We start from the raw sequence: 26031 nt of genomic DNA, 5'->3' as shown, positions 1-26031 counted from the left end.
AGTTTCATTTGGCTTCTTTCAGTCAGCATAATTATTTCGAGATTTATGCGTATCGTGTGTTACTCTTTTTTATTGTTGAGTAGTATTTCATTGTATACCAAAATTTATTCATTCAGTCACCTGTGTATGCATGGTTATTTGCTGTTTTGGGCTTTTAAAAATAAAGCTGCCAGGGCTCCTGGGTGGCACAGTCAGTTAACCGTGTGACTCTTGGTTTCAACTCAGGTCATGATCTCTGGGTCATGAGATCCAGCCCTACGTTGGGCTCCCTGCTGAGCATGTAGTCTTCTTCAGTTTCTCTCTTCCTCTCCCTTTGCCCCTCTGCTCATGCACACGTGTGCTCTTTCTCCCTCAAATCTTTAAAAAAGTTTTAAAAATATTTTAGCCATTTTGACTGGTGTGAGGTGGAATCTCACTGTGGCTTTGATTTTTGTATTTCCCTGATGCCGAGTGATGTGGAGCACTTTTTCATGTGTCTGTTGGCCTTTGCATGTCTTCTTTGCAGAAAGGTCTATCTCTTCTGCCCATTTCTTGATTGGATTATTTGTTCTTTGGGTGTTGAGTTTGATAAATTGTTTATAGATTTTGGATACTAGTCCTTTATCTGATATGTTATTTGCAAATATCTTCTCCCATTCTGTTGGTTGTCTTTTGGTTTTGTTGTAAATAAATAAATAAAAATAAAGCTGCCAGTAAAGTTCCTTCAAAAGCTAAGAATCCATCTACTATCTAACCAAGCCTTTATATTAAAAAAATTAAAAGAAAAAAAAGGAATTTAGGGACACCTAGGTAGCTTAGTCAGTTAAGCATCTGACTTCGGCTCATGTCATGATCCCAGGGTCCTGGGGTCGCGCCACGTGTCAGGCTACTCAGTGGGGAGCCTGCTTTCCCCTCTCCCTCTGTCCTTCTCCCTAGCTCGTACTTGCTCACTCTCTTCATGCTCTCTTTTTCTCTCTCAAATAAATAAAATCTTTTAAAAGGGGGGAGGGGAGGGAATACAAATATCTACCCAAAGATCTATATATAAATGTTCATAACGTATTTATTCATAGTAGCTCAAAACTGGAAGCTATCCATATGTCCATCAGCAGATGAATGTTTGAACAAAATGTGATCTATTCATGCACTAGATTATTACTTGGTAGTAGGAACCAGTTGCTGATACACTCAACGGCATGGATGAATCTGAATCATATCTTAGTGAAAGAATTCAAACACAAAAGACTACATATTGTATAATTCCATTTACCTGAAATTCTAGGGCAAGCAAACTAATCTCTAGTGTTAGGAAGCAGATCAGTGATTTCCTGGGGTTGGGTGTGGCAGTGGGATATACTGCAAAGGGGCAGGAAGAAGGCTGCAGAGAGAAAATGCTCTGTATCTCAAATTGTCCATTATTTCACAGCCCTAAATCTCCATCAAAACGTGCCACAAATATACACTTTAAATTGATGTATCTTACTGTCTTGATACCTTAGTAATAGTGATTTTAAGTGTCTGTCAAACAACCAGAGAAATGTGGTGGGCTGTGTTAAGTCTATTTTAAGGAAGATGCTCGTCACCCAACCTCGGCTGCTGAATGTAAGGATTTAGTCAGTTAAGGAGAGGCTTGACCATATGAACATGATTAAAACACCAGAACACATCTCATAGGAAATAAAAAATTGGATGAGATCAAGTTCCAGCTTTTGAGGGCTTGTGAAATCTGCTAATGTGGGGATGGGATATCAGAAACATGCAGAGTATCAGTAGTTAAAAACATGCAGTCTTTCTCAACCAGGTTCTGTGAGAAAATGAATTCCTACCAGTATGATTAGAGTGACTGTTTCCTCAATTATCCCAAGGATGATATACCTAATGCCATTTTCCACACATAGGAGAGAAGTTAATACAGTGGACACCGTTGGGCACTAGAGCTTAATTCTCTCACAGAACCCATGGAGAAAAGCTAGTAGCCTGAAGCCTGCTTTCTGCGTTAAAAATCTCTCTTCTGTTCCTTAAAAGCTGTGTAGCTGGACAGGCTACTTCACCTCCTGGTGCCTCCCTGTAAGCTGGAGACAGTAGCGGATGGAGTTCTTGAGAAGAGTGATCTGAGGGAGCGCCTGTCAAGCCCTCAGCACCATGCATGACACTCGTGCTCAGGACACAGTCAGTGACCCATCACCGTTAGTGACCAGAACTGGCAGCATCTCATTATCATTCCAGAAGGCTTAGTCTCCCATGACAGGTACTAGGAGCGGTTCAGAGGGAGCAGAGGAAAAAGACCTGACTCTTCAGTGGTGTTGAGGCACATTCTGGAAAGCTTGTGAAAGTGATCGATACTGCAGCTAGTTCCTGAAGACTGCCTGAGGACTGTTTCCACCAGAGATGGAGAATTTAAGGCAGAAGAAAAAACCTGAGTAAAGGCAAGAAAAATTCAGAGCATTTTAGGGGATATTAAGCAACTTGATTTAGCTGAAGCATAAGGACCATGTCAGGGTTAGTAATGCTGCTCAGGAAATCAGGAGACGGAGCCCTGATGACCTGCATGCCGAGAGAAGAAATGTGAACAGAATTCAGTATGAGAGGAGAGGCCCGGATGAGTTTCGATTGGTCCAGTGACACTGATTTGTTTATGCAGGCAGCATTAATTCCGCAGTCAGAGTATCCTGGGCCCTGGGGCTGCAAAGATGAGTATGGCAGCATGGGATGGTGCTGAGGTGTGGGGTCTGGAGCTGGATGCTGCTGAGGTCTAGGCGAGCTCATCACTTGCCATTTGCTTTTGGTGTGTTTTTTTTTTAATTTTTTGATTTCCCATTAAAGTGATGTAAGGACTGTCTTATGAAATCATAGGTGAGTTAGTCCTAAGTATAGCACATAACCTTAGAATCAAGAGATCTCAAGTGCAGAAGGAAAACTCGCTTAGAAAGTGCCATTTAGAAAGCAAGTGCATGATGATCCAGAGGCAGGATTTGTGTTCATGGGGGCCTTGCTGGGTGTTCAGAGTTAATGGTTGGCACCAGTGCAAAGGATGAGATTAATAAGGGAGAACATTTAGAAATGGTCAGAATCTTAGGAGGAGTACAAGGGGATGTGCAGGTATCTTAGTGAGTGCAGAGGATCCTCAAGGAGAAGCCTAATGAACTGATCAGTTTTGTAAGTAGATGCGAAGGAGCTACAGCCCTGAGCCAAATGTCTGGACACCCCTCGGCAGGAAGAAGGATGACTTCACCAAAGACAGGAGCCAGAAGGGGAGCGGGAAGGTGGAGTAGCGCTTCTGTCTGAAGACCTCAGTGTTAGCAAATCTGGGGCCCACGCTGCTTGCTGGGAAAGGTGTGAGGCTGGTACTACAGTGGGGTCTTGAGGAAAATGGAAATGATCTGAAACAGTGTCCCGGTTGAGACTCAGTAAGAGACCAAGGAGACATCACGGAGCACGTGTGAAGGCATGACCTGCTTTTGGATTCGATTTGGGTAGTTCTGCCTCTTTTATCTTGTCCGCCTCTGTCAAAAGACTCCCAAGGTGGCCAAGCAAGATACCCAGTCAGATGGGGGAAACAAAGGCAGAGGTTTCGTTGCCCAGGTTGACCTAGTGGAAGCCAAGCAGCAGAGTAAATGGGTCCCCTCACCCCATTTGAGTTGAGTGATAAAGCAGCGTTTCACAAACGTAAGTTTACAACAATTACTAGAAGACTTCATTTTTATTAGTCTCACGTTGCTGTCACCCCCCCACCCACTGCCAGTGAAGTACTAATCTGTGCTCAGGAGCACTTCACCCACCCACGAACAGAAACTCCTGCGTCCCACATCGCCCTCGGTGTCGGTGTGCGCGCCCCGATGCGTTTTTGCCCCCGTGTGCCTGGCTGCTGCGGCGGGGCCCCCATCCTGGGCGCCTCAGGGCCCCGGGGGCGCACCCCGCCACCCCCAGCCCGCCGCCCTGGCGCGTGCCTCCCCGGAGAGCGCGGCCCAGAACGCGTCCTTGGTCCCAGACGAGGTCCTCGCGCGGGTTCCACGCGGTTCTCGGACCGCCGCCGCTGTCAGTCACCTGGGGGCGCTGTTTCGGCTTCATAGTTCCGTGAAGGGAAAACGCATCGACGTGTGGAGACACGTCAGCTGCCATCTAATGAAATCTGAAGTAGCAGGAAGACACCAGAAGACACTGAGCGCCAAACCGCAGCGCGGGGCGGCTTGGCGGGGGCGTGGGAGGAGATGGGGGCGCGCGCGTGCTTAGCGAGCTGCTCTGCCCTTACGCGTGCGCGCGGCCCCGCCGCAGGGCCCCTAACCAGGCAAACGCGCAGCCACGGAGGCCGCAGGCCAGGGAGACCCTGCCGGGACGGAGTCCGACCCGACTTCGCCACGTGGGGAGCGCGCGCCGTGCTTGTTCCGGGTGCTTCATATGCATCTGTTCCCCCGTTTGCACGCTCATAGCAAACGGCTCTTGTCCTGTCGGGGACGTCATGCGTTTCTGCCCACCAGGCAGCCACGGCACAGAGATGGCGCTGCTGTTCCAGGGTCGCGTGGCTCTCACCATCGAATCACGTTTACCTCTGAAGTCGTGCGCATTCCACAAAACCGCCCTGCCTCCACGCTTCTTAAGTCCATCTGCGATGTTATCACCCCCTGAAACTATATTACTGGTTTTTCTTAATTACGTTCCTTTGAAAATCCTGTGGGGATTGAGTAAAAAGAAAGAAAGAACCATACAGGTTTTTGCTTTTGGGAAAAGGATGTTGGAGTCAGAAAGGCAGGATTAAGGATATGTGCTCACCACCAGGGTGGCTTCAAGATACATTATTTCATATCTGAACTGCAGTGTTTTTCTTTTCTTTTCTTTTCTTTTCTTTTCTTTTCTTTTTTCTTTCTTTTCTTTTCCTTTCCTTTCCTTTCCTTTCCTTTCTTTTCTTTTCTTTTTTAATAAAACAAATGCCAGTATGTGTTTCCCATACCTCAGAGCTGTTGAGGATCAAAAGATCTTCAACGTCCACAAGAAATACGTTAAATCCACTTGTGATTTAAAAAAAAAAAAATCATTATCCCAGATGGCGAGCATTTGTTATTTTCTCGTGTAGAGTTTCCTGCCTACAGTTCACTCTCACTCTTACTACCTTACGGTTTCTTCCTCTGCAAAACAGGAGACGCTGGTTTTTCCCTCTTGTAGATTAAGCATTCTCAACAGGAGCACAGATTGGTTCTTGGGGGAGAGACAAAAAGATCACACCTTTCATGTGTAAGGCACATATAGCTTGGAAACGGACATGTCACTCTGTGGTGTTGAAATTTCGTGGAATGTGATGAGGAAAAAATTCTGTAAGAAAGGGTCGGGCCGTGGGGACGATGATGCAAAAAAAGGTGGAGAAACACTCCCGCGGACAGTTTTCTTACCCCACCGTCTCACTGACCGTGACTTAGCGTCGCGTCTTCCCGTCTTTGCTAGGATGTGACCTCTCCCACTTTTCAGTCCTCCCTTCTGTCTGTCCTTCTCCCGTGGCCTCTGTAACTCAGAGTCCGAGGAAGACGACTCCAAAGAGGAATACCCTGAGGCTGGCTCTCTGTCGTAAGTCTGCCTGTGGCCATAGAAATGGACAGAGGTCAGAAATGGAGAAAAGATTCAAAGGACCCCTTTAACGCGGACAAAGTGTGTTGTGTCACGTGTTTGTGACCCATCCTGAGGCTGTGGCCAGGGGACTGGGGAGACAGCCCTGGTCACTCGCATGCCACCGGAGCCCTGCGATGGAGGGGTGCCGTGGGTGCACACGGGCTGACTGAGAAGGAGCGGGGAGATGTGCTCCTCTGCCTCCCCAGCCGTCTGCCCCTTCGCACAGGAAGTTCTCGTGGCTCCCTCGGAGCACGGCTTGGGTCAGCGCACCGTGGACGGTCCCGCCCCAGTCCGGGATGCCTGGCCAAGGCGCAGCTCCCGGCCTCAGAGGGGAGAGCTCACCCAGCAGCGCCGGCCGGAAAGATGATCGGAAGCGCGACTTAACCACCGACTCACCCGGCTCTTTCACCCCGTTGCCGCACTCGGTTACGCTGTAGCACTTGGTCATTCAGATCATTGCTGGTCCTTCAAAATCTCATTCTCTTAGGAATAACAGAAAACTGTGTCCCTTCTCCTGAAACAGTGGTTTCCATAGGGCTGTTTCTATTGGAAGTACTACAGTTTGGTACCCATGTATTTTTTTTTTAAAGATTTTATTATTTGACACACACACAGAGAAATCACAAGTAGGCAGAGAGGCAGGCAGAGGGTGAGGGGAAGCAGGCTCCCCACTGAGCAGAGAGCCCGATGCGGGACTCGATCCCAGGACCCCGAGATCATGACCTGAGCCAAAGGCCGAGGCTTAACCCACTGAGCCACCCAGGCGCCCCAATACCCATGTATTTAAAAAGGAACAAAAACGAAGGGCTTTTAAGATATGCTGTCTGGTTTCAGAGCTCACACTGTGTCCTTTTTTGCAGGAAAAAAAAAAATACCAGGATTCTTAAGTTGGGCTTAATAATTATTAAATTGTTGAGACTTACCATAACCATTTAGTAGTTGTCTGAAGATAGAATATTTTTATAATGTTTTTATAATTTTAAAAGGAGGGAGAATTAAGGCTCAAATACATACTTCACTAAAAATACGGCACCCTTTGGGAAAACTTGAGGTGTAATCTGGACTGACATTTTTCTCCCTAAACGTGTCAGGTGTAGTTGCCCTCCTCTGCATGGCTTCTGTGACACAGGCTCCGGCCTTGTGGAGGCAACCTCACCAGGGCCTGCGTCTGCTCCGCCGGGAGGGCTACTGGAGGGCCCGGTTCCAAGTACCAAGATGCAGGAGATGAGAAGAAGAGGCATCTTCTCTCAGTCTGGTGTCAGGAATGCTATAGGAAAAGGACAACTCAATATTTAGCAGTCTGTTTCCATGCTGTTACTAATTATCGTCTCTATCCCTCTCGGATGCTTTTACATTGGTGAAACGCTGCGTAGTTGGTGATGTTCTCAGGTCTGTGCTTACCCCAGTGCAGCGTCATCCCAGCCATATCTTCTTTATCAGCAGCTTTGTGAGCATATGTTGGGACTGCCAAGTTCTTGTGTAGGTCCCTTGAGCCGTGTTTGTTTCTGTTCCGAGTCCCTGAAGCCTTTCCTGGATTATTCCTAGTCTCCAAGTCATACAGTTTTTCTCACGCTTATTAAATATCTATGCTTGGAGTACTGGGAAAATTGACTTGATTTATGGAACTCTCTTTCATAGGAAAACAGCCGTTTTGGGTGTGTGTACAGACACACACCGTGGAAGCAGATTTACCCTAGCCAAAGTGACTTTAATCACCTATCCTTTGAAGTTACACATCCCTCGTGACAGCAGAGCCCAACGACACTGAAGAAGATGTTGTACATAGAGTACGGAGCAAGGACAGACCTACTGCAAGCAGTTCACGGGGTAACTGTGGGCCGCTTTCACTCAGAGAACGCAGGTGCCTCTCCTCCCTTCGTCCCTAATTCAGTCCAAAAGGCATTATGTGGGGGTGAGCAAGGCAGCTGCCCTCTGGGGGTGGGGGCAGTGATCTGGGGAGGGCTTCGGAGCCTGCCTGGGGTGAGGAGACATCTGCATAGGGTTTGGTACAGCAGTGACAGTAGTGAGATGAACAGGGTATCCATGAGTGGGGTGACGGAGACAAGATTCTCCCTATAGGAGAAAAGGGTTACAAATACGTGAGAGAAGCTGAGAAAGAACCTTTGGTGTTGGATTGGAAGTGGAGGCATCAGGGTGAGCTCGTGGTTTTCAGTGTGTGTATATGAATAAGTCCAGATGTACATACTTAAATATAGGTCTGCATTTACATCTGTTAATACAGAGAGCCATAAGTATGTGTGTGCGTGTATGTTCACACACAAACTTACAGACATATTCCCTGACTTCCTACAGAGGAGGCCTGGGAACGCTGACACCCTCATAGCAATGAGGACACCTGCTACTGGGTCCTTGGTTTCTCAGCGGAGCAGGGAAGGTAGCAGATGAGCCTGGAATACCTTGAACCAGAAGGTAATCCAGCGCTCAGAGGAGCTGAAGGCAGCAGGAAAGGACCCCACTAGTCAAATCTGGAATAATCTGAGCATCACACTAAATGGTAGGAACATGCTGTCACCCACTGAAGAAAACAGGAATCCGTGAGTCCACGGTGATGGAAGTAGGTGCCATAATCCACATGGGGGGGGGTCTCCTTACGCTGAGATGTGCCTCTAATGAATGCAGAAGCAATGATAGAATTTTCTAAGTCACCATTTGGTGACCATCCTATGTAACAAATAGTTCAACCCCACAAAATCATTCATTACGAAGAGAAAAACTGACTTTACAATGAAGAAACTTGGCCAGTACCGTCTTAATCCGTTCATCAAAACAAATATTGTCAGTTAGAAGACGAACTGGATTTGTGCCCCACACAGTAGGATGCAGAGAACCCACCCCGCCCGCCCCGTGGTATTCCTGCTGTAACTGGAGTGTGGTCATGAAAACTCAAACTGAGGGCAATTCTACAAAAATAACTAGTATGTAATCTTCACAATTTAAGGAAGGAAGAGTCAAGAGAGACTGAGGATCTGTTCACAAATGAAGGAATACTGAAGAGACTTGAAATAACTCAGGGCCGTACGTGATCCTGGTTTGGATCCTTTTGCCTTAAAGGATGATGTTGGGACAATTAGTGGAACTTGAGTGGAGTCTCTGTTTTAGATGGTGATAAATTGGTGTTGATTTCCTGATGTCGATGGTTATATTGGGGTTTTATAGGACAGTGTCCTTGTTTGTAGGAATTATACACCGGAGGGCTTAAGGTAAAGAAGTGTCCTGTCAGAGCCTTCTCACAGATGGTTCAGGAAGACAATGCTCTGTGAATTTGAAATTAGTTCACATTTTTAAAAAATACCAAAATAAATGTTCTTTCAGGCATATTCACCACTAAAAAAATTATTATTTTTTTCTCTCATAACTACAGAGACAAGACTTTAGATATAAACCCACAGCAGGACAGTGTGTTTCCTAATTGAAATTTTTTTATATTTATCAGATGCAAAAATAATAAGCTTACAGAGGATCCTTAAAAGAGAACTGTTTTATTTTTTAACATACTCAACACACGCACACAGCCATTCTTTTCTTAAAAAATAGAAGTAGCTGGTGTGGTTCTGTATCTATCCAGGTTTCTAAACTTGTGGCCTCAGCACAGTTGAGTGGGGTTTAAAAAGCAGCATGCTGAGAAAGAAAATATTAGGGTTTGTTTTTGTTGTTATTTTTGAAAAGTAATTAAGAATGTGGGGTCTGGAGCCAGGCCGCGGGTTGGGAATCCTGGCCACCACGTATATGGTAGGGGACTTCTGACAAAAATAGTCAATTTTTCGAGGCCTTGGTTTCCTCATCTGTGAGCTGTGATGATGTTGAACCCCCAGGCCCGGCAGCAGGACACATGAGGTGACTTGTGAAAAGCACTTAGACTGGGTCACCCTGCAAGCGCTGGATAAAGTTGGCCGCTGCTGCTCTCGTTTCAGGAAAAGTGGAAGTGCTTTCATGAAAGCATTTGAGCAGGGTTATGTTGGCTCTCCTTCTCCCTCACCAGGAGCAGAATTACTAGGAGGCCATAAAAGTTATGGCTTCTGCTGTGAAAACCTGTCCCGAGATCAGACGAAAGCCTGGAGACAGAGCATGTTCTGGAGGACAGCAAGCGTTGCAGTAGGAGAGAGACGCGGGCTTCGGAGAACTCAGACTGGCTGAACTCCAGACCTTCTGCAGCTGCTCTGTGACTTTGGTCCTGGTCTGTAAAATGGCTAGAATGTACCAATAATCATCGTAGTCAGAAAGGGCTCTTGGGGGTTAAGGGAGATAAACTTCGCCAGACTGCGAAAAAGGTGAATGACCGAAAGAATGTCCTCAAAAAGGTGCTTATTCCTCCTTCAGAGATGCAGGAATAGTCAGTGTAGAGCAGAGGCCTTGGGATCAGAAAGGAGCAGAGCATTCTAGCGCGCTTTCGAGAAGTGTGAGAAGCTCAGTACTGTTTGTTCCCGCGGGGGTGTGGACTCCCAGCACTGGGCTTCCATTGCTTCAGAAGGAATTTCAGTTGACAAGAGCCATGTCTGTGTTGTGTAATCCCATTCTCAAGAGATGCTGGAGAAGCGTAGATCGCTATCTTTCTAGAACACCAGCCCCGGAACCAGGGACAAAGGACAGAATCTTCATCCAGTTCCCATCTGTGTTTCCGTGGGGACAGCAATACTGGGCTTTTCTGGCTTTGAAAATGTAAGCCTTTCTTCATCCCGCAGAAGGATCGTGTCAGATGCACACTCAAAATGTATGGGTATTTCTCTTTCGAAGAGAAAATGTGCTTCCTTTAGAGAACATTTCATCTAAAATCGTTGACTATTGGGCATGGATGGAGGACTTCTTTAGAATTTTGAACAATTAAGTTTTCCTACTGCAGCTTCTCCTGCTTTAATTCATTTACTTAATCGTGCAACAAGTACTTATTGAGAACTGGTCTTCCAGGCACTCTGGTAGATGTCGGTTATAAAAAAGTGAACAAAACGTAGCCCTCACGGAAGCACATTCCATCTACCACTCTTAACAGCCTCGCATGGCTTTTCTGGGAACCCTTTTGCAAAAGGTGCATACTTTGAGCCATTTCAAAAAAAAAAAAATGCTGCTTTTTGGCCGCTTACGGGTGGACATGTATTTGCTGGGTCTACAGAAAGGCTTGTCTCCGCATTTGCCTGGCGTTGCCATCCCTAGAGATCTCCCAGCAGCGCCCCTCATGTGCGGGGGGGGGGGGGGGGTGCAGCAGTCCGTGGCGGGCAGGAGGGCTGCCCGTGGCCGAAAGCCCACGTGAGATCAAACTTGGGCTGGCCGCCGCTTGAGTCGGCTCTGAAACAGAAGCTCTCTTGCTGTCTCTGCCTTTAATACCGGGGAGGGAGATCTTTCCCTCGGAACAATCATGGCGATGTTCGCTCGGTCAGCCGACTAGTGGCACAAAGGGAAACTGCCGCTGGGGTCCGGACTGGTGACGGCAGAAAGCCGCAATTGCAGTACGTTTCCCTGTTACAAAGAGCCCTGGCTCTGCCAGGAGGAGCCGGACGCCACAAAAGAACTTGGGGAGTTGGGCAGTGCCGCTGGCGGCTTGTTTGTGCAGCGCGGTCCCTCCGCTGGGAGAAGACCCGCTTCCTTCGGGCGCCCTGGACTGTGCGGTTCGTGGCGCGGAGAACTCACTGAGGAATGAATGTGCTCGTCTGGCCGACAAAGTATTTCCATAGCCTGCGGGTGTGTTTATAGAGAGCCGGCGAGAGACCACAGGCAGCAAATTTGTCTTCTTAGGTATCAGCAAAGTCTTCTCTTTTAACAACTACAGGATTTATTTTTAACTGCTTGACTCAGTGTTTGTCAGATGATTCGGACCATCACACTGCAGCTGGGAGTACCCAGCGCGCGGGGGAAGCGGGAATGGCAAGGGGAAGGGGGCTGGCTGGGAAAAGGGGTGGGATTTCAGCATCGTGCCTCTGGGGCTCTGCCTCCCAACGTGGGAGAGAGTTCAGGGCTCCCAGCAGCACGAGTGTATTTGCGGGTCAGGCTGGGAACTGAATGGGAATGGCTGCCTTCGGCTGCTTAACGACATAATTGCCCAGCGACCGGGGTCTTGTGAGGAGGAACCCAGGACCCAGGATCCGGGGACGGGGGACCAGAGCGTGCTGAGCGCTGGTCTCTGCTGCTCGGCGTATTGCGCTTCGCTCCTGCTGGATGCTGCCTGTCTCCAGAAGCCTCTCACCATGATCGATAGCTCCAAGAAGCAGCAACAGGGCTTCCCAGAGATTTTGACCGCTGGGGATTTCGAGCCATTAAAAGAAAAGGAATGCCTTGAGGGGAGCAACCAGAAAAGTCTCAAGGAAGGTCAGTGTGTCTGTGCCCGGGGGCACAAGCGCCCAATCCGTGTTCCCATCAGCCAGGCTGAGCGTGTCTGTCTGACCGTGCCGTGTGTCTGCTCTCTGTTCGCTCGGGCACCTCACACGCTCTAAGTTCTTTGAAATGAAAGCTTAACGCCGTTCTCGGTGGCTCTTTCTAGCTCGCGGTTCATTAACTGATAGAACTCCAGGGATTTTGCAGTAATTAATACAGGAAGGGGACTTAGGAGGCCAGTCCTCGTTTCAGGGAAACCTTCCCAGGTTCATTTTGTATATTCTCTCATTTCCATTTTTTTTTGGCCCCCCCACCCCCACCCCCAGGAGAGGCCACTTCCTTTTCAGTAGCATTCAGGGCGCTGTTTGCTTTAGGTTTACAAATGCATGATTCCGGGAAAATTAATTTTTTTTCCAATTGACATGTTTACGGGATTTATTGTTTAAAACCAGGAAGGTAGCTAGTGCTTTCTTAATGATATCTTTAAATGGTTGGTTTAATTGGTCATAATGCACATTGCATCATTTTGTTTTGTTTTGCTTTTAAAAACACATTGCTTGGTTTTGCGGTCTTTTAACAAGGCAAGAAATAAGCTTAAGGATACTGTCCATTATTTTCAGTGCCCACTGCACAGTACCTCCCTGACTGATTCGAGAAAATGGCCAAAGGTGCGAGCTGTGCTGTCCCCTGTCGTGGCACATACCAGAGTGGTCAGACCACTTCATGTGCTTTACTGGAGCAGCTGGAGACCAAGGGCCGTGGTTTAGGGCCGTGGTTTCAGAAATTCGGGATCTACAGAGATTAAGTTTTTCCTGAATTTGAGATAATGAAGGTCACCCCTCTCAATGCATGGTTACTTTGGAATTTGGTTTTCTAGGGCTCGTTGGGAGGAAAACAAAAGCCCTCAGTAACATGTTATCTGCATTCAGCTCCTGCCATCAGCCACCCCTCACCTCTCACTCGCCCTTGCTCATCTTGGAGATCCAGAGAGCACATCTGGACTTACCTGCCTCAGTAGCAGTTTGAGCTGCTTCTTCCAAAAGGATACTGCTCTTTTTTTTTTTTTTTTTTTTTTTTGGCTCATTTAGACTATGAAAATGTGATGATAGAGATTGTTGCAGATTTGAAAGATAAGAAGAAGAAACAATAGTTGGACTTTTTGGAGTTGAACTACTTCTGGGTATGGGCAGAGACAACATCCAGGTCCAAACAGACGACACAATTAGGTATAAATAGCTGTTGCCAGGAAGCAAACAATGGGGCCGCCTCTCTGTGCTCACAGCAAGCCTTCCTGCGGGTTCCTGGAGAATCAATACCGGCGGAGTTTTCAGGACGCGTTCTGGAGAGTCCCTGAGGGAGGTTGAAGTTTTTAAAATCATTAACTTTAAAAAAAAAAAAAAACAAAGAGTTAATTATGTAAGCATCATTTAAGTCAAGGTCAGGTGTTAAGCTCCCGTTGGTACCTTACATTTGAAGCAGGGAGAGAAACAGTCTTCACTAGTGCAGAGTAGGATAAGGAGCATGGAAGCAAGGATTAAAAATAGGGAAGCAGCCTGGAAGCAGCCTAGAAGCATGAGCAGCAAGCACAGCAGAGCGGAGCTGACATGATTACGTAACGTATGGGTTGTTTCCCTAACCATTGCGACCGTGCCTCCCATTTATGCCTGTGTGATAGCGGAGTGTCCAAAGGGCTCAAGCGTGGGCTCTCAGGTGAGAGGTACTGGGGATCGGGTCCCAGCCGCGTCATTCTAGAGCCCTGTGACCCTGGACAGGTTCACTGCTCCGAGTCTTAATCTCTTACATTTGTGCAACGGGAAGCAACATGTACTTCACACTGTTTTTATGAGATGCCCGATTTGATGCCACTTTGTCATCCCTCTGCTTGTCTTTTTTCAGCCCTTTGTTACTTTTTCCTTCTACTTAAATTTTCACTTTTAAAATTCCCTATAAATTTACAGCTATAGAGAAATATTTTGGATGTTACTGTCATATAAATTCATATAAAATCACATAAATTCATACGTAGGGGCTCCTGGGTGGCTCAGTCGGTTAAGCTTCTGCCTTTGGCTCAGGTCATCATCTCGGGGTCCTGGGATCGAGCCCTGCGTTGGGCTCCCTGCTCAGTGGGGAGTCTGTTTCTCCCTCTCCCTCTGTGCCCCCCCCATGCTCACTCGCTCTCTCTCTTTCTCAAATAAATACAATTTTTAAATAGCTAAATAAATTCAAACATATAAAGAGGTAAGGGAAGAGAACTTTCATATTTTAAAACACTCCACAGAAATGGCAGTTGCACTGACCACGGTTTTGCTTTATGTACCTCCACAGATTGTATTTCTACTTTCCACTAGAGATAGGGCCGAGGGAAAAAAACAAACAAAAACCCCAGAGATATCAAGGATGATCTGTTACCTCCCCATTAGTGATGCCGAAAGAGAGATTAGATCTGGGTTCAATTAGAACAGAAAAAAAATAAGAGAAATTTTGCAGAAAGCACTTCTTTTTTTTTATTTGGAGTGGCATAAAAATAAGGTGATTCCTGTGCGAGAGGGGACTCCTGTAATTGTGTCACCGTCACTGCCTGCCAACGAGTTGCAGTGGTCAGCGTAGCCGACTCGTGGAACACAACACTGGGATTGGGGACAGTCCTCAGTGAAGCTGCATCTGCTCTCAGGCCGTGGACCGTATGTTTGTTGTATTAATCCGTGAAAGTTGATTGATACGGCAGTGGTTGTGGAAACACCTAAACACGCTAGAGTCTAATTAGATCCTGTGCTATTTGTCAGGAGAGACAAATGTACTAGTGATTATTAGTGTCCAGTGGTTGATGCCTCATGTGTTAAGGGACACCAAAAATATTCATTATATTTCACATCAGTTATGTTTAGTCCTCCACTCCTTTTTGGCAATGTTGGTTTTGGTTTGGGTTTGTTTGAAAGAAGAACCCGTGCGATTTTTTGTTTTTTTAATATCAAGAATGCAAGTTTCCCGGTAGTGAAGGAAGGCTAAATTTTGGTCCATTTTGTTCTAACCACATGGACACAGCTTGGTCTCTCTGGTGTTTCTGATGTGTGTCTACTGTCAGGGTTGGCAGTCCAGCCCGCTGCTCAAGAGGGTGCTCTGTTTCTAACTTACATTGGGATATTTCAGAATTCCTGTTACTGTTGACAGTGCTAGTTAGCCAGAATTATAATTAGGGGGAAAGCAGACTTCTATTAGCAAATAATCAAGGGCTTCACAAGTCTCTGTGGCACCTCAACAAGAAAATTTAGTAATACCTATCGAAAATTTAAGAAGAAAATGTTCCAAGTGTGAACAGCCTCTGAATAGTTGTCATCCCATACCAAAGAATTGTTTGGATAACAAAGCCTGTTACCTCACAGTTTCCTTAATGCTTGTGTAAACTTTCTGATAAATACCAATCCGTGTGTGTAGTGGGAGAATTTAATTATTAGCTGCTTTGGGTGAAGATAGCAATAAATGCCATGAATTCTTGGGGCACCTGGGTGGCTCAGTTGTTGAGCGTCTGCCTTCAGCTCAGATCGTGATCCCAGAGTCCTGGGATCGAGCTCCACATTGGGCTCCCTGCTCAGCGGGAAGCCTGCTTCCCCCCTCCCCCACTCCCCCTGCTTGTGTTCCCTCTCTTGCTTTCTGTCTCGCTCACTGTCAAATAAACAAATACAGTCTTTTAAGTAAAAAAATAAATATCATGAATTCTCCTGATCAAATTCAAGATAGAGAATTCTCCTTAGACTAGTTTACTTTGTCAAAGCAGCAATACGGAATCTTAACTTCTGGCGTGTCCACAATAGAAAGTGAACATTTCTAATTGCATTCAACATGGATGAGATCTAAATTTAATTTCTGGGTCTAAAACTAGAGATGGATATTAGAGAACACTGACTTGACAACCAAAGAATTAACAATTAGAAAATTAGAGGGCGAATCACAGAAATTGAGGTGATTTAATTCAGATAAGTGGTTTAATCTGAGTTATTATTAAAATAATGAAATATATAACACCAGTGCTACCAGGTAGTTATAATTAAAGAGGAAAATGGTTGTTCACTTTAAGTCTCTTACGGTGAGAAAAAAAACCCTAGAAAGAAAACTGGGCTGTGTGTTATTTTACTTTGACTAACACTTACTGCTGTAACAAACAGCCCCAGAACTCAGTGTTTTAACCAGAGGGCATCTCTTGCTCAGCACACAGCCCAAAGCGGATTAGACTGCTACCCTAGTCAGCTGTCCTCTGAGAAGTGACTTGGGGAATCTGGGCTTTTCATTGTACTGCTCAGCCCATGGGTGTGGGACTAGGGGGAAGAGTTACAGAATTGGGGGCCACGTTCCCACTTCTGTCCCTGGCTGGTAAATAACACTTGAGATAAAGTATGTGACAGTCTGTGGTAGCCTGCATAGTAAACAGTGGAGTAGATTAACGTGGTGTGCTGGGACATGGCTGTAGTAGGCCTTTTTAAGAAAAAGGTGCACATTTTTCCAAAGTCTTCTGAGCCAACCAGCCTGGGGAAAAACACATTAAATACCTTTACCAAACCACCCAAACTTTTCTACATGTTGGAAATTATCTCATACGTACTCCCTGCACTGTCCATTGGCCACATATGGCTGTTTAAAATAATTAAAATGAAATAAAATTTTTAAAATTCAGCTCCGTCATCACATTAGGCACACGTGGTTTGTGCCTGCCATGCCCAACAGTGCAGATTATAAAACACTTCGTCAGTGTGGAAAGTTCCGTGAAAGACAGCGCTGCCGTACCCTTCCCCCTCCACGCCTCTGCCCACCACGTTCCTCTCACCCCAGCTTTGCAGGTTCAAAGTCGCCGAAAACTCAGTTCCCGGGGCCATTTCCTGAAAAACGTCGCTGAACGCTATCACCTGAAAACACTTTCTTCTCCCGGGCGTGTTCTGAGTATCTCTGTCCGCATCTCGTCTTCACCTTTTACCTTCTGCCGCGGTGACACGCATACATTTTTGTCTTCACTCTTACACTGTAATGATTTGGGGGATGGAATCCTCATGTGGATCATTTTTGTATCTCACCCCCAGTGTCCTGCATGTCATGGACACATTAATATTATGCAGCAGGTATTTAAAGAGTATTATCTGCCTCTCTGCCTTCTTGAACAGTGTAATCTGAACTCCTCCTTTCAGATATAACTTAAAATTCAGTTATAAACTCATAACCCCCTGTGGGATGCATTGGTGCCTTAAGGCACTGTCAAGGTGTGTAAAATCACTCATCCGTGCACAGAATGATCCCTAGGTCATTACGAGATGACTAGCACTGTTATTTATGGTTTGGTTTTTGCCAAAACCTGGCAGTTCTCCCTTTTCTGATACGCTGCTTCTAAGCTTCTGTGAAGTAAGCAACAAAGTAACAAAATGGAGTAGTGAGATGTGATTGTGCTGTCTGCTCAACCAAAATACATTTATTGAGCTGTGGTGGGAGAAAGGGACAAATGGGCAGTTGAAATAAAGAAAGCTACAAAGCCTTCTCTGAGCAAAAAGCACTTGAGTTTTGCAACATCTCATTTGATTCCTCTGGGAATTTTTTCTTTCCTCGTGTTCTATCAGTGTCCTACAAAATTGAAAGTGTTGTATGGTGAGGTGCCACCCAATTAACATTTTTTAAAAATAAATCGGAAGCGTATGATATGGTCCTTATAACAAATTACAATAACATGTAGGTATGAAGGAAAAGTAAAAGATCCCTCTTCCCAGGCATGATTCAGTGTTTAAAAAAAAAAATGGGTGAATGCTCTTTTTGAGATGAAGTTATATAATTTAATTTTTTTATTAGAAATAATTTCATTGTGCAGAAATTTGAGTACTCAGCGTCATGCCAACATATAGGGAGTTCACAGCCTAAAAAGTGAGCAACTAAACGATAACATAGGAGATAAAACTTGCACACACGTAACAGAGAGCTCCGGAGAAACCCATGTGTGCTTTGGTCCAAATGAGAGGGTGACACCCCTGCAGGTCAGCCCTCTGTCTTGTGCTGTAGACCTGCACAACCCTCTATGTCCCTGGCGGCTCCAGTGGGCTTCCTTTTCCCCAGAAACAGACTCCTCCAGTTTCCCGTCACCTTTAAGGGCACCTCTGTCTACCCCGTTGGCTCCTGCTGGGAACCTCAGTGGGACTGATCACTTGATATCCACCTCATAACCTGCCACCAGGTCCTGTCACCAGATCTGTCAGCTCGACCTCAGAAATCTTTCTCTCACCCACAGCATTGTTTCACCACAGCTACCACTCTTGCCTGCATCCCCTTCCTCAAATACAGTCTTTACGGGGGTCTTCACTCAAGCGGACGGACGGACGTGGAGCTGCCGCCCAGTCTCGCCCCACCCACTCAGACCCCTCCATGAGGGAGGCCGGGCCCCCCCTTTGTCCAGAAGCAGGTCGCACTTCTGTCCCTCCATCGCTCCCCTCTCCCAGAATGCCTCTCCCTCCCCACCCCACGCTAGTACATTGGCCCGATGGGCTGCACTTCGTGCCTTCCTCTACACGGTCATGTGCAGTCGCTGTGACACGAGGACAGCACATAGGTCAGCCCACTTCTCTGTTCTCTCTTGTGTTGGTGAGCAGATTGCTGTGTGCATGTGTGTACGTGGGTAACTAGGTAGGTGCGCGCGTGCGTGCGTGTGTGTGTATATGTCCCATTCCTGAATCCATACAGTGGGCAAAAAGGCCAAGCTATCAAGTCAGGATCAGGAACCTCAAAAAAGTAGCACTTGCTAATTAGAAGTAAATAATATTTCACAGCTTTCCTGTTTCATTGTCAATTATCCTTTTATTCAGAGAGGCTGCCTTGGGCATTTATGTTAAGACATTTCTGAGTCTTTTATGCCACATACATCTTCCCATCTTAGAAGAATCAGAAGGAGTTTTTACCAGTCAGCACCTTTACCTAGAGCTACACACTGCAATTCTGATGCGGCAGTGGAATATAGAATTTCTGATTGCCTCCAAAATAAGAAAAATAGTATCTTCTCTCAGAACCATAGACGCTAACAAATCTAGAAATTTGGGTGCAGAGCCAGCATCGTCCTACAGATTGGAAATCAATTGTCTCAAAGAAACAAATCAAATATTGTTTTAACCTCTTCACATTGCTGGTGGTGAAGCAGTTAAGTGGTTGATTTTGCTTTGAAGTGCCTGTTATTTGTGTTACACTTGCTTTTATGCCACTGTGTACTTTATTTCCATCACTTTTTAACCAAACGAGATGTTTAAAATGCATATATGTATAATATCCTTCTGTACGTCTGCCACAGACTAATGTCATCCCTGCCGATCTGTGTCAGGCCCCTGGCTTGACATCACGTTGTCACACCACGAGAAGCATACTTTAAATTCATTCCAACTTTTGACAAAAAGGAGAAGGGAATTTGTGTGAAGGTATGATCAGTTTAAAGAAACATGCCCCATTTTTAGCAGTCTGTTTCCATGGTAACAGAAGCAGCAGCCATCCATGGAGTTATCAAAGTGCCTGTAAATTTCCAAGGCTGAGTGTTGGGAACATTGTTTTCCTGACCTCATGCTGCAGATTAATTCAGGAAAGCTATAGTGTGTGAGCTCGGACTGTTAGCATTCTCATTTTGACTTCACTTTTAATTCCTAATAGAGGGTAAATGGTGCCTTTTAGACCGTGACCTCCTTGCCAGCAAGTGTAGAATTCCAGAGTCTGTACCCCCTGCCTCTTCGCATGTCCCCCAGCCCGGTGGACTTCCTAAGGATACAGTAGGCTTTCTGACATTGGAAAGAAAGGTAGTATTTCCTATCTGGTCCTTTTCTTAATTTTTTTTTTTTTTGTTTTTTTTTTTTTTTTTTTTTTTTTTTTTTTTTTTTTTTTTTTTTTTAAGTTTACTTGATGCTGTCTCCCTTTCTTAAGTGGAAAACATCATAATATGAAAACTCCCACTCAAAATGCTGTTTGCTCTTCTGCCTGTCCCAGGTGTGGATTTCTGGGCACACTGTGTGGCTCCACTTCCGCTCCAGAAAGGAAGTGCTGGTGAAGGAAGCTCGCTTCATCAGCGCAGAGAGTGTGGCTCTCGCGAGACAAACCACCATTTTATTTTGGGGCCTCTTTGTGTTCTATTGTGGAATCACTTAAAGAAGAACCTTATTTTAGAACGGGCAGATTTGACCCCTGAAAATATCACCAGAGGCCTGTGACCTTTGGTTGCTCCTCTTTAAATCCTTTGTGAGAGTGCTTAAGTGCTTTTTCCCTTTAATGCATCATGAATTTTACATTAATTGTGAGTGGAGATGAAAACAAATTAGCGTCTGCCAGTTTTTCATGGTTTTCTTTACTCCCTTGCCCTTCACCTTCCCTTACTAATCCTCTTATACCCTTTAAAGCAACATAATTGGACTTGAGTCTTGTGTTCTACCACCGATACTGACTCAAAAATACCCCAAGCGTCAAGTTCCTGCAACAAAGTGAAACAGTCTTGGTTCTGCCCATGATAAGCACTTGCCCATAGGAAATTCTTCCATTGACTTATTCTTAAATTTGACACGATATTCTCTTTCTTTAGAAAATATAACTCCAGGGCATCTGGGTCGCTCAGTTGGTTAAGCAACTGCCTTCGGCTCAGGTCGTGATCCCAGAGTCCTAGGATCGAGTCCCGCATCGGCTCCCAGCTCCATGGGGAGTCTGCTTCTCCCTCTGACCTTCTCCCCTCTCGTGCTCTTTCTCACTCTTTCTCAAATAAATAAATAAAATCTTAAAAAAGAAAACAAACTCTGTTATATACTGTAAGTATACTTACTTACACAAAATTAAAACATGTTTATTAAAGGTTCTATATTATGAGTGTTGTAGAAGGTGCTAGAATATAGAGCTATCATCTAGAAGGGGAAATAGAGGCCAAAACAACTCCAGCAAAACCTAGAATTTACCGTGACAGGGAATATAAAACGTGGCTGTTGCTATAGTTATCACACCACAGAAAGATGATGTCATCACTAGTGGTCCCTGAAGTTATGGTGGTGGAGGGCTAGCGAGAGATGAGCGAGAAATGGGAAATTTGATTATTGAGTTACTAGTTTTTTCTTTTCTTTTCTTTTTTAAATTTATTTGTTGGAGGGAGCGAGACGGAGATAGAGAGGACAGGAGGAGCAGGGCGAAGCCGGCTACCCACTGAGCAGGGAGCCCGATGCGGGACTCGATCCCAGGACTCTAGGATCACGACCCGAGCCAAAGACATTCGCTTAACCAACTGAGCCACCCAGGCACCCAAGTTACTAATTTCTTAAAGTCTGTTTTTCTGCTTTTTTTTTTTTTTTTTGAGGTAAAATTGGTGTAACCTCAACTTAGCCATTTTAAACTAACCAATTCAGTATACTCACTGTGTTGCTCAAACACACCTCTAGTTCCAGAACCTTTTCATCACCCCCAAAAAAACCCTGTGTCCGGTGAGCAGTGCCTCCCATGCCCCCCCGTCCATCCCCAGTTCCTGCTTGACACCCGTCTGAACTCTGTCTCTGCATTTCCCAATTCTGGGTATTTCACATTCGTGGAACCATCTACTGTGTGGCCTTTGTGTCTGTGTCCTCCACGGAGGATAATGTTCTCCAGGCTCATCCGTGTCATGGCAGGTGTCAAAGCCGCATTCCTTTTTATGGCTGAATGACATTCCGTCTTGCGGACGGGCCACAGCGTTTACCGTTCGTTCATTGCAGACACTTGGACTCTTCCCTGCTCTGCGTGCGCACGCGTGAGGATGAGCCCCCGTTTTCCGTTCTTTCCAGTTCACCTAGAAGTGGAATTTCCAGGCTGCGACTCTTCTTCTCTAAGACTTTGTATAATGAGCTTTAGGAAGAACTGCCAAATGTTCTAATTTTGTATCTTGTGGTCTTTTCTCTGATCAAAATGATAAAGTTCAGAGCCAGTGAGTGACTTGCCAGTTTCCTGACTGACTTGTGTCCCCCAAGCTGTTGCCATTATTAGTGGGAGCATTTCAGTAACAGACAACCGCGTTTCTCTTTCCGACTTGCTCTTCACGGTCGAACCTCCTTCTTCACTGGCCTCGAACTAACTTTTCCTTCATTCCTCTCACTTTCAGCAAGTCGCCCTCTTCCCTCCTCCTTTGAGAAAGTAACAGCAGTCGTTGGGAAATCCCTGGACATCCCAGACCAAATCTAGATCCCCAGCCTTACCCAATCCTCTTTATCCTCCTGTTGTCCTAGAGGAAGTATCTCTTCACAAAAGCGGTCTTTGTGTTCCCCGGAATCCCTTCAGGGGACCTACGGTGGTCGGGTCCTCTCCTGTGCCTTCTCCTTCAAGTCGTTCATTCCCGTCCTCCCCCTCCCCGTTCCTGTGTCTTGATCTCGGTCCGTTATAAACTGGCTTCGGGTGTGTTCCAGCTCGAAATTCCACGCGGCTGACGCTTTTCGCCTTCTCTCCTACCCTTCAGAGCAACATCTTGAAAACATTGCTTCCAGACACTTCATTCACACGCGTGCCCCTGCTTTATTCCGTCACCCCCTCCGGGCTGCCTTCCATCCGTCACTCCAAGCAGTAGCGCCTCGTGCGCTGAGACCGCGGCGGGTCATGACCCCCTGCTGGAAACACGCGACACACGCTCTCCAGGCTCCTCCTCTTCATAGACCACTTCCTCCGCCCTCCTCTGCTGGATCTGCATCCCCTACCTGACCCACACGTGGGCTTGTCCTTGTTAACTTTCCTGGGAGCTGAGTCTCAGGCTGCTTTTGCCTTATCTTTTCTTTATTTTCTACGTCGGCGAACACTCATGGCTTCAAATGCCACTGTAGTGACGACTTCCAAATTTCAGTCTCCTGCCAAGACTTCCCTTCTGAAATCTGGACCCACAGAGCCAACTGTCACTTTGACCTCTCTGCCTCCAGTTCACACATGGCCAGGACTGAGCTCCCGAGTGGCCAGCTTGAGCTCTTCCTCTTGGTAAATGGTCTACTCAGGTGCTGCAGCCAGAAACCCAGGCGTCATCTTCCTTGTCTCTTCCTTCTGGAAACACAACATCCAGTCTCTTACCAAGTACTGTTGATTTTAGTCTAAATATATCTTAAATCTGTCTGTTACATCTCTCAGCTGTGTTGAAGGGGGAAAAATGAGATGTCTTGTGCTTAAGGTTTCTACCCAGGAACATCAGAAAAATTCTACCAAGTTTATAAATAAATAGGAGGTTTGCAAGGGACAGCTTGAGCGGGGCTTCTTGACAACCACCATAAATATCTCCCCATTCAGTCAAAAACCTGCCCCATCACGCTCACTCATGCTTTTGATATCTTTTGGTCCCTCGCTGCTGATTAATTATATCAAATTTCACCATTATTTTGGCACAATATTTGCCATTATTCTTGGGTGAGTAGAAGTGATCTTTGTTTTTGAATTTAAATCAACTTACCTTAAAACATGATGATGAACATTGTGGGGGAAGGATGGACAGAAGGGCACTCCCTTACCTCATAAGTGGGAATATAGATTGCTCAAACCATTTGGATTGCAAAGTGCCCCTATCAGAAATTTAAATGCATGTTCCATTATCATACATTTTATGTATATAATCATCATCATCATCATCATCATGGGAAGGATACCCAAAATTGAATGAGGACAATCAGTGCAGCATTGTTGATAATAGCAAAAACTCTGAAAACTTGCATACATATGGTGATACATCCATATGTATACATGTACATTCATACAGCCAGTAAGAAGAAAGAGCTAGATATTGCGGGCCTTTTTTTCAAACAAATCACCAACCTCCATGAATAGTATGATCCTACCCCGTGTATCTCCTTTGCATATTTTATAAGCTGGAATATTCACAAAATACCCTCTGGGGCCATAAAAGTTTCACAGTGGTTACCTTTGCGGAGAAGGCTGAGAGTTGTGGAACGGGATGGACTGACTTTCACTTTTCTTCTGAATGCCTTTTTTATGTGTGTGTGTCACTTTTATCTCAACAAATAAATAGAGAAAAATTCTCATAAAACGTGGATTTTTAATAGAGGTATTGGTGGTGTGGTGGTGTATGTCTGAGACCCAGGCCTAGAAGGAAACCCGTCAGCAAGTGGCTGTTACCCTCTGACTACAGAAACCCATCCACAGCAAAGAGCTATAAGCATGTGAATCTTTATGGAATTAAATTTTTTTAGTCCTGCTGATAGTGGAGGAGGGCTGCGTGTATGGGGGCTGGGGTGTAGGCAGAAAATCTGTACTTCCCTCTCAGTTTTGCTATAAACCTAAAACTGGTTTAAGAAGTAATAATAAAGTCTTCAAAAACATCGTTACGTTTTTATATTTGAAAAAAAAGCAGTGGCTACTTTTACCAAGTTACCTGAAGCAATAGTGGTCGCAGTAACGGTATTAATCACCACCACCACCTCTTTAAACATCCATTTTTAAGGAAAAGGAAAAGTGTATCAGTCTTTTGCTATCTGAATATAGATTTTTTCAAGACTTCAATTTTTTGGCCTTCCCTGGGCTAAGCAGGTGTAGGTGTCAATTTCCCTGCTGAACCGCTGCTCTAATAAACCCCTGTGACCCGGACTGGATGGGGCCCTCAGACTTCATTGTCCTGGGATACTACGTGAGGGGGCCCGTTACTCCCTCCCGTACCTGTACAAAAGATAATATGATGGTAACATTGTCTTGTATTTATAGGATCAGGCCCCTGATTTAATGCAGTTTAAACAATACATAATCAATTTTTGCCAAATCCAATCACTTTATTCTCTTTATTCAAACATCTATTTGAAAAAAAAAATTAAATTTAAAAACAGAAACCGGGGCCTGTTTTTTTTACCTAGTACTGCCTTCAGAGTCAAGACAGAATCAATTCCAGAGTGTTCTTTGATTTTCCATCGTTGCTGTCGCCCCTGGTTTCCCCAGCCTTCACTTGACTGCTCAAATCGTGGCCTTTTTTTTCAGCCCTCATGATTCTGCAGTCTTTTCTGCCCGATGTCCTGCAATTAAATAACATACATTGAGTCCTCTTAATTTTCAGACAGCTGCTCATCTCCCCTCCCCTTCTTAGCCTACCCTCCTTCATACCCCATAACTGAAACCAGCTATTTATAAAGAATTTCCAAGACCATGGCTGACTGCCACACCGCTTCCCAGAAAGGGTCATTTCTGCCTTGTTTTTATAGTATACAGTCCTCAGATGTCCCTTTGCAAAGCTCGTGCCCAAAACTGTGCTTTGCTTTGGCTTGTTCAACTTGTTCTAAACTGTCGTCTGTTATTAAAATGCTGCATAACGTGGTATTTTTTTCCCCTTTAGAGTGAAAAATCACTTTAATTATGTCATATTAGAGAAACATTTCAAGTATTATACATATAGAAACAAAAGAGAAAGGACATATCACCATGGTTCAAAAAGCAGCTGAGAATCTTGAAGTGGGGTATAAGTATTATATGAAAGACCTTACTGCATTTTAAGGTTTTTTTTCCGTAGGAAAACTAATCCTGAAGTTTTGTTCTAAAGGCAGTTTGGTCCATTTAAGAAGTGGAGGAAAGGAACTAAAAGAAAGTACTCTTTAATGTGTAAACTATTTGTGATGCTGAATTAGAGGGACATTTCCTCTTTAACATTAGATAATAAGCTACCTTTCATTCTTTGGAATGGTGGTTAAAAATCAGATTTTTGCATTTCTTTTCTGGAAAAAGAACAAGTTGCAAACACTTCTGTTGATCAGTATTGTTTTTATCTGTTGTGGCAAAGAATAATGTGAAGTGGAATTTTCAAAATAAACTGAATTTTGGAACACTGAAAAAAATAAATTTTTTTTAAAAATTGTGTTTCCTCTTCTTTGTTGAAATATTGAAATGGAAAAATTCAATAATTGATGAAAAAAGGGTCTTTCTCTAAATGAAGTGGATATAAAGTAGTCCATGTCCATGGTCTCACACATCTTCAGTAATTTCAAAAGATGCTGGTTTGTGCATGAAGAGATTAGTCTCACCACTTCATGGTCATACCTTGTGTGGACCACATAAGGACATTCTTCCTTCTAGGAATTAAACTCATTGAGTTTAAAGTTACGGACTTAATGGGCCCATGTGTTGGATTATTTCATTTCTACCTTTTTCAAAAGATAAAGACATTCTTTGAAATTGTTC

The 26031-nt window shown here is 45.1% G+C and overlaps 1 protein-coding gene across 6 annotated transcripts in view; it reads left to right on the top strand.

The window, feature by feature from the left end:
- MRTFB (myocardin related transcription factor B) overlaps window positions 1–26031 on the top strand; it is a 254690-nt gene that overhangs the window by 170621 nt on the left and 58038 nt on the right. Inside the window, exon 1 of one of the 6 annotated variants that reach the window (XM_032836273.1) lies at window positions 11250–11889. The exons of the other annotated variants lie outside the window; for them this stretch is intronic. Within the exon in view, the coding sequence (XP_032692164.1) occupies window positions 11769–11889 (121 nt within the window). The 5' untranslated portion in view covers window positions 11250–11768. Of the gene's footprint in view, window positions 1–11249; window positions 11890–26031 lie in introns of those variants that run through there. 6 annotated transcript variants of the gene reach the window in all.

Source organism: Lontra canadensis, unplaced genomic scaffold, assembly GCF_010015895.1.
Source record: "Lontra canadensis isolate GAN:19392208 unplaced genomic scaffold, GSC_riverotter_1.0 scaffold91, whole genome shotgun sequence".
NCBI classification, from domain to species: domain Eukaryota; kingdom Metazoa; phylum Chordata; class Mammalia; order Carnivora; family Mustelidae; genus Lontra; species Lontra canadensis.
Note: the sequence above shows the minus strand (reverse complement) of the source record. Positions and strands in the feature narration are given on the sequence as shown.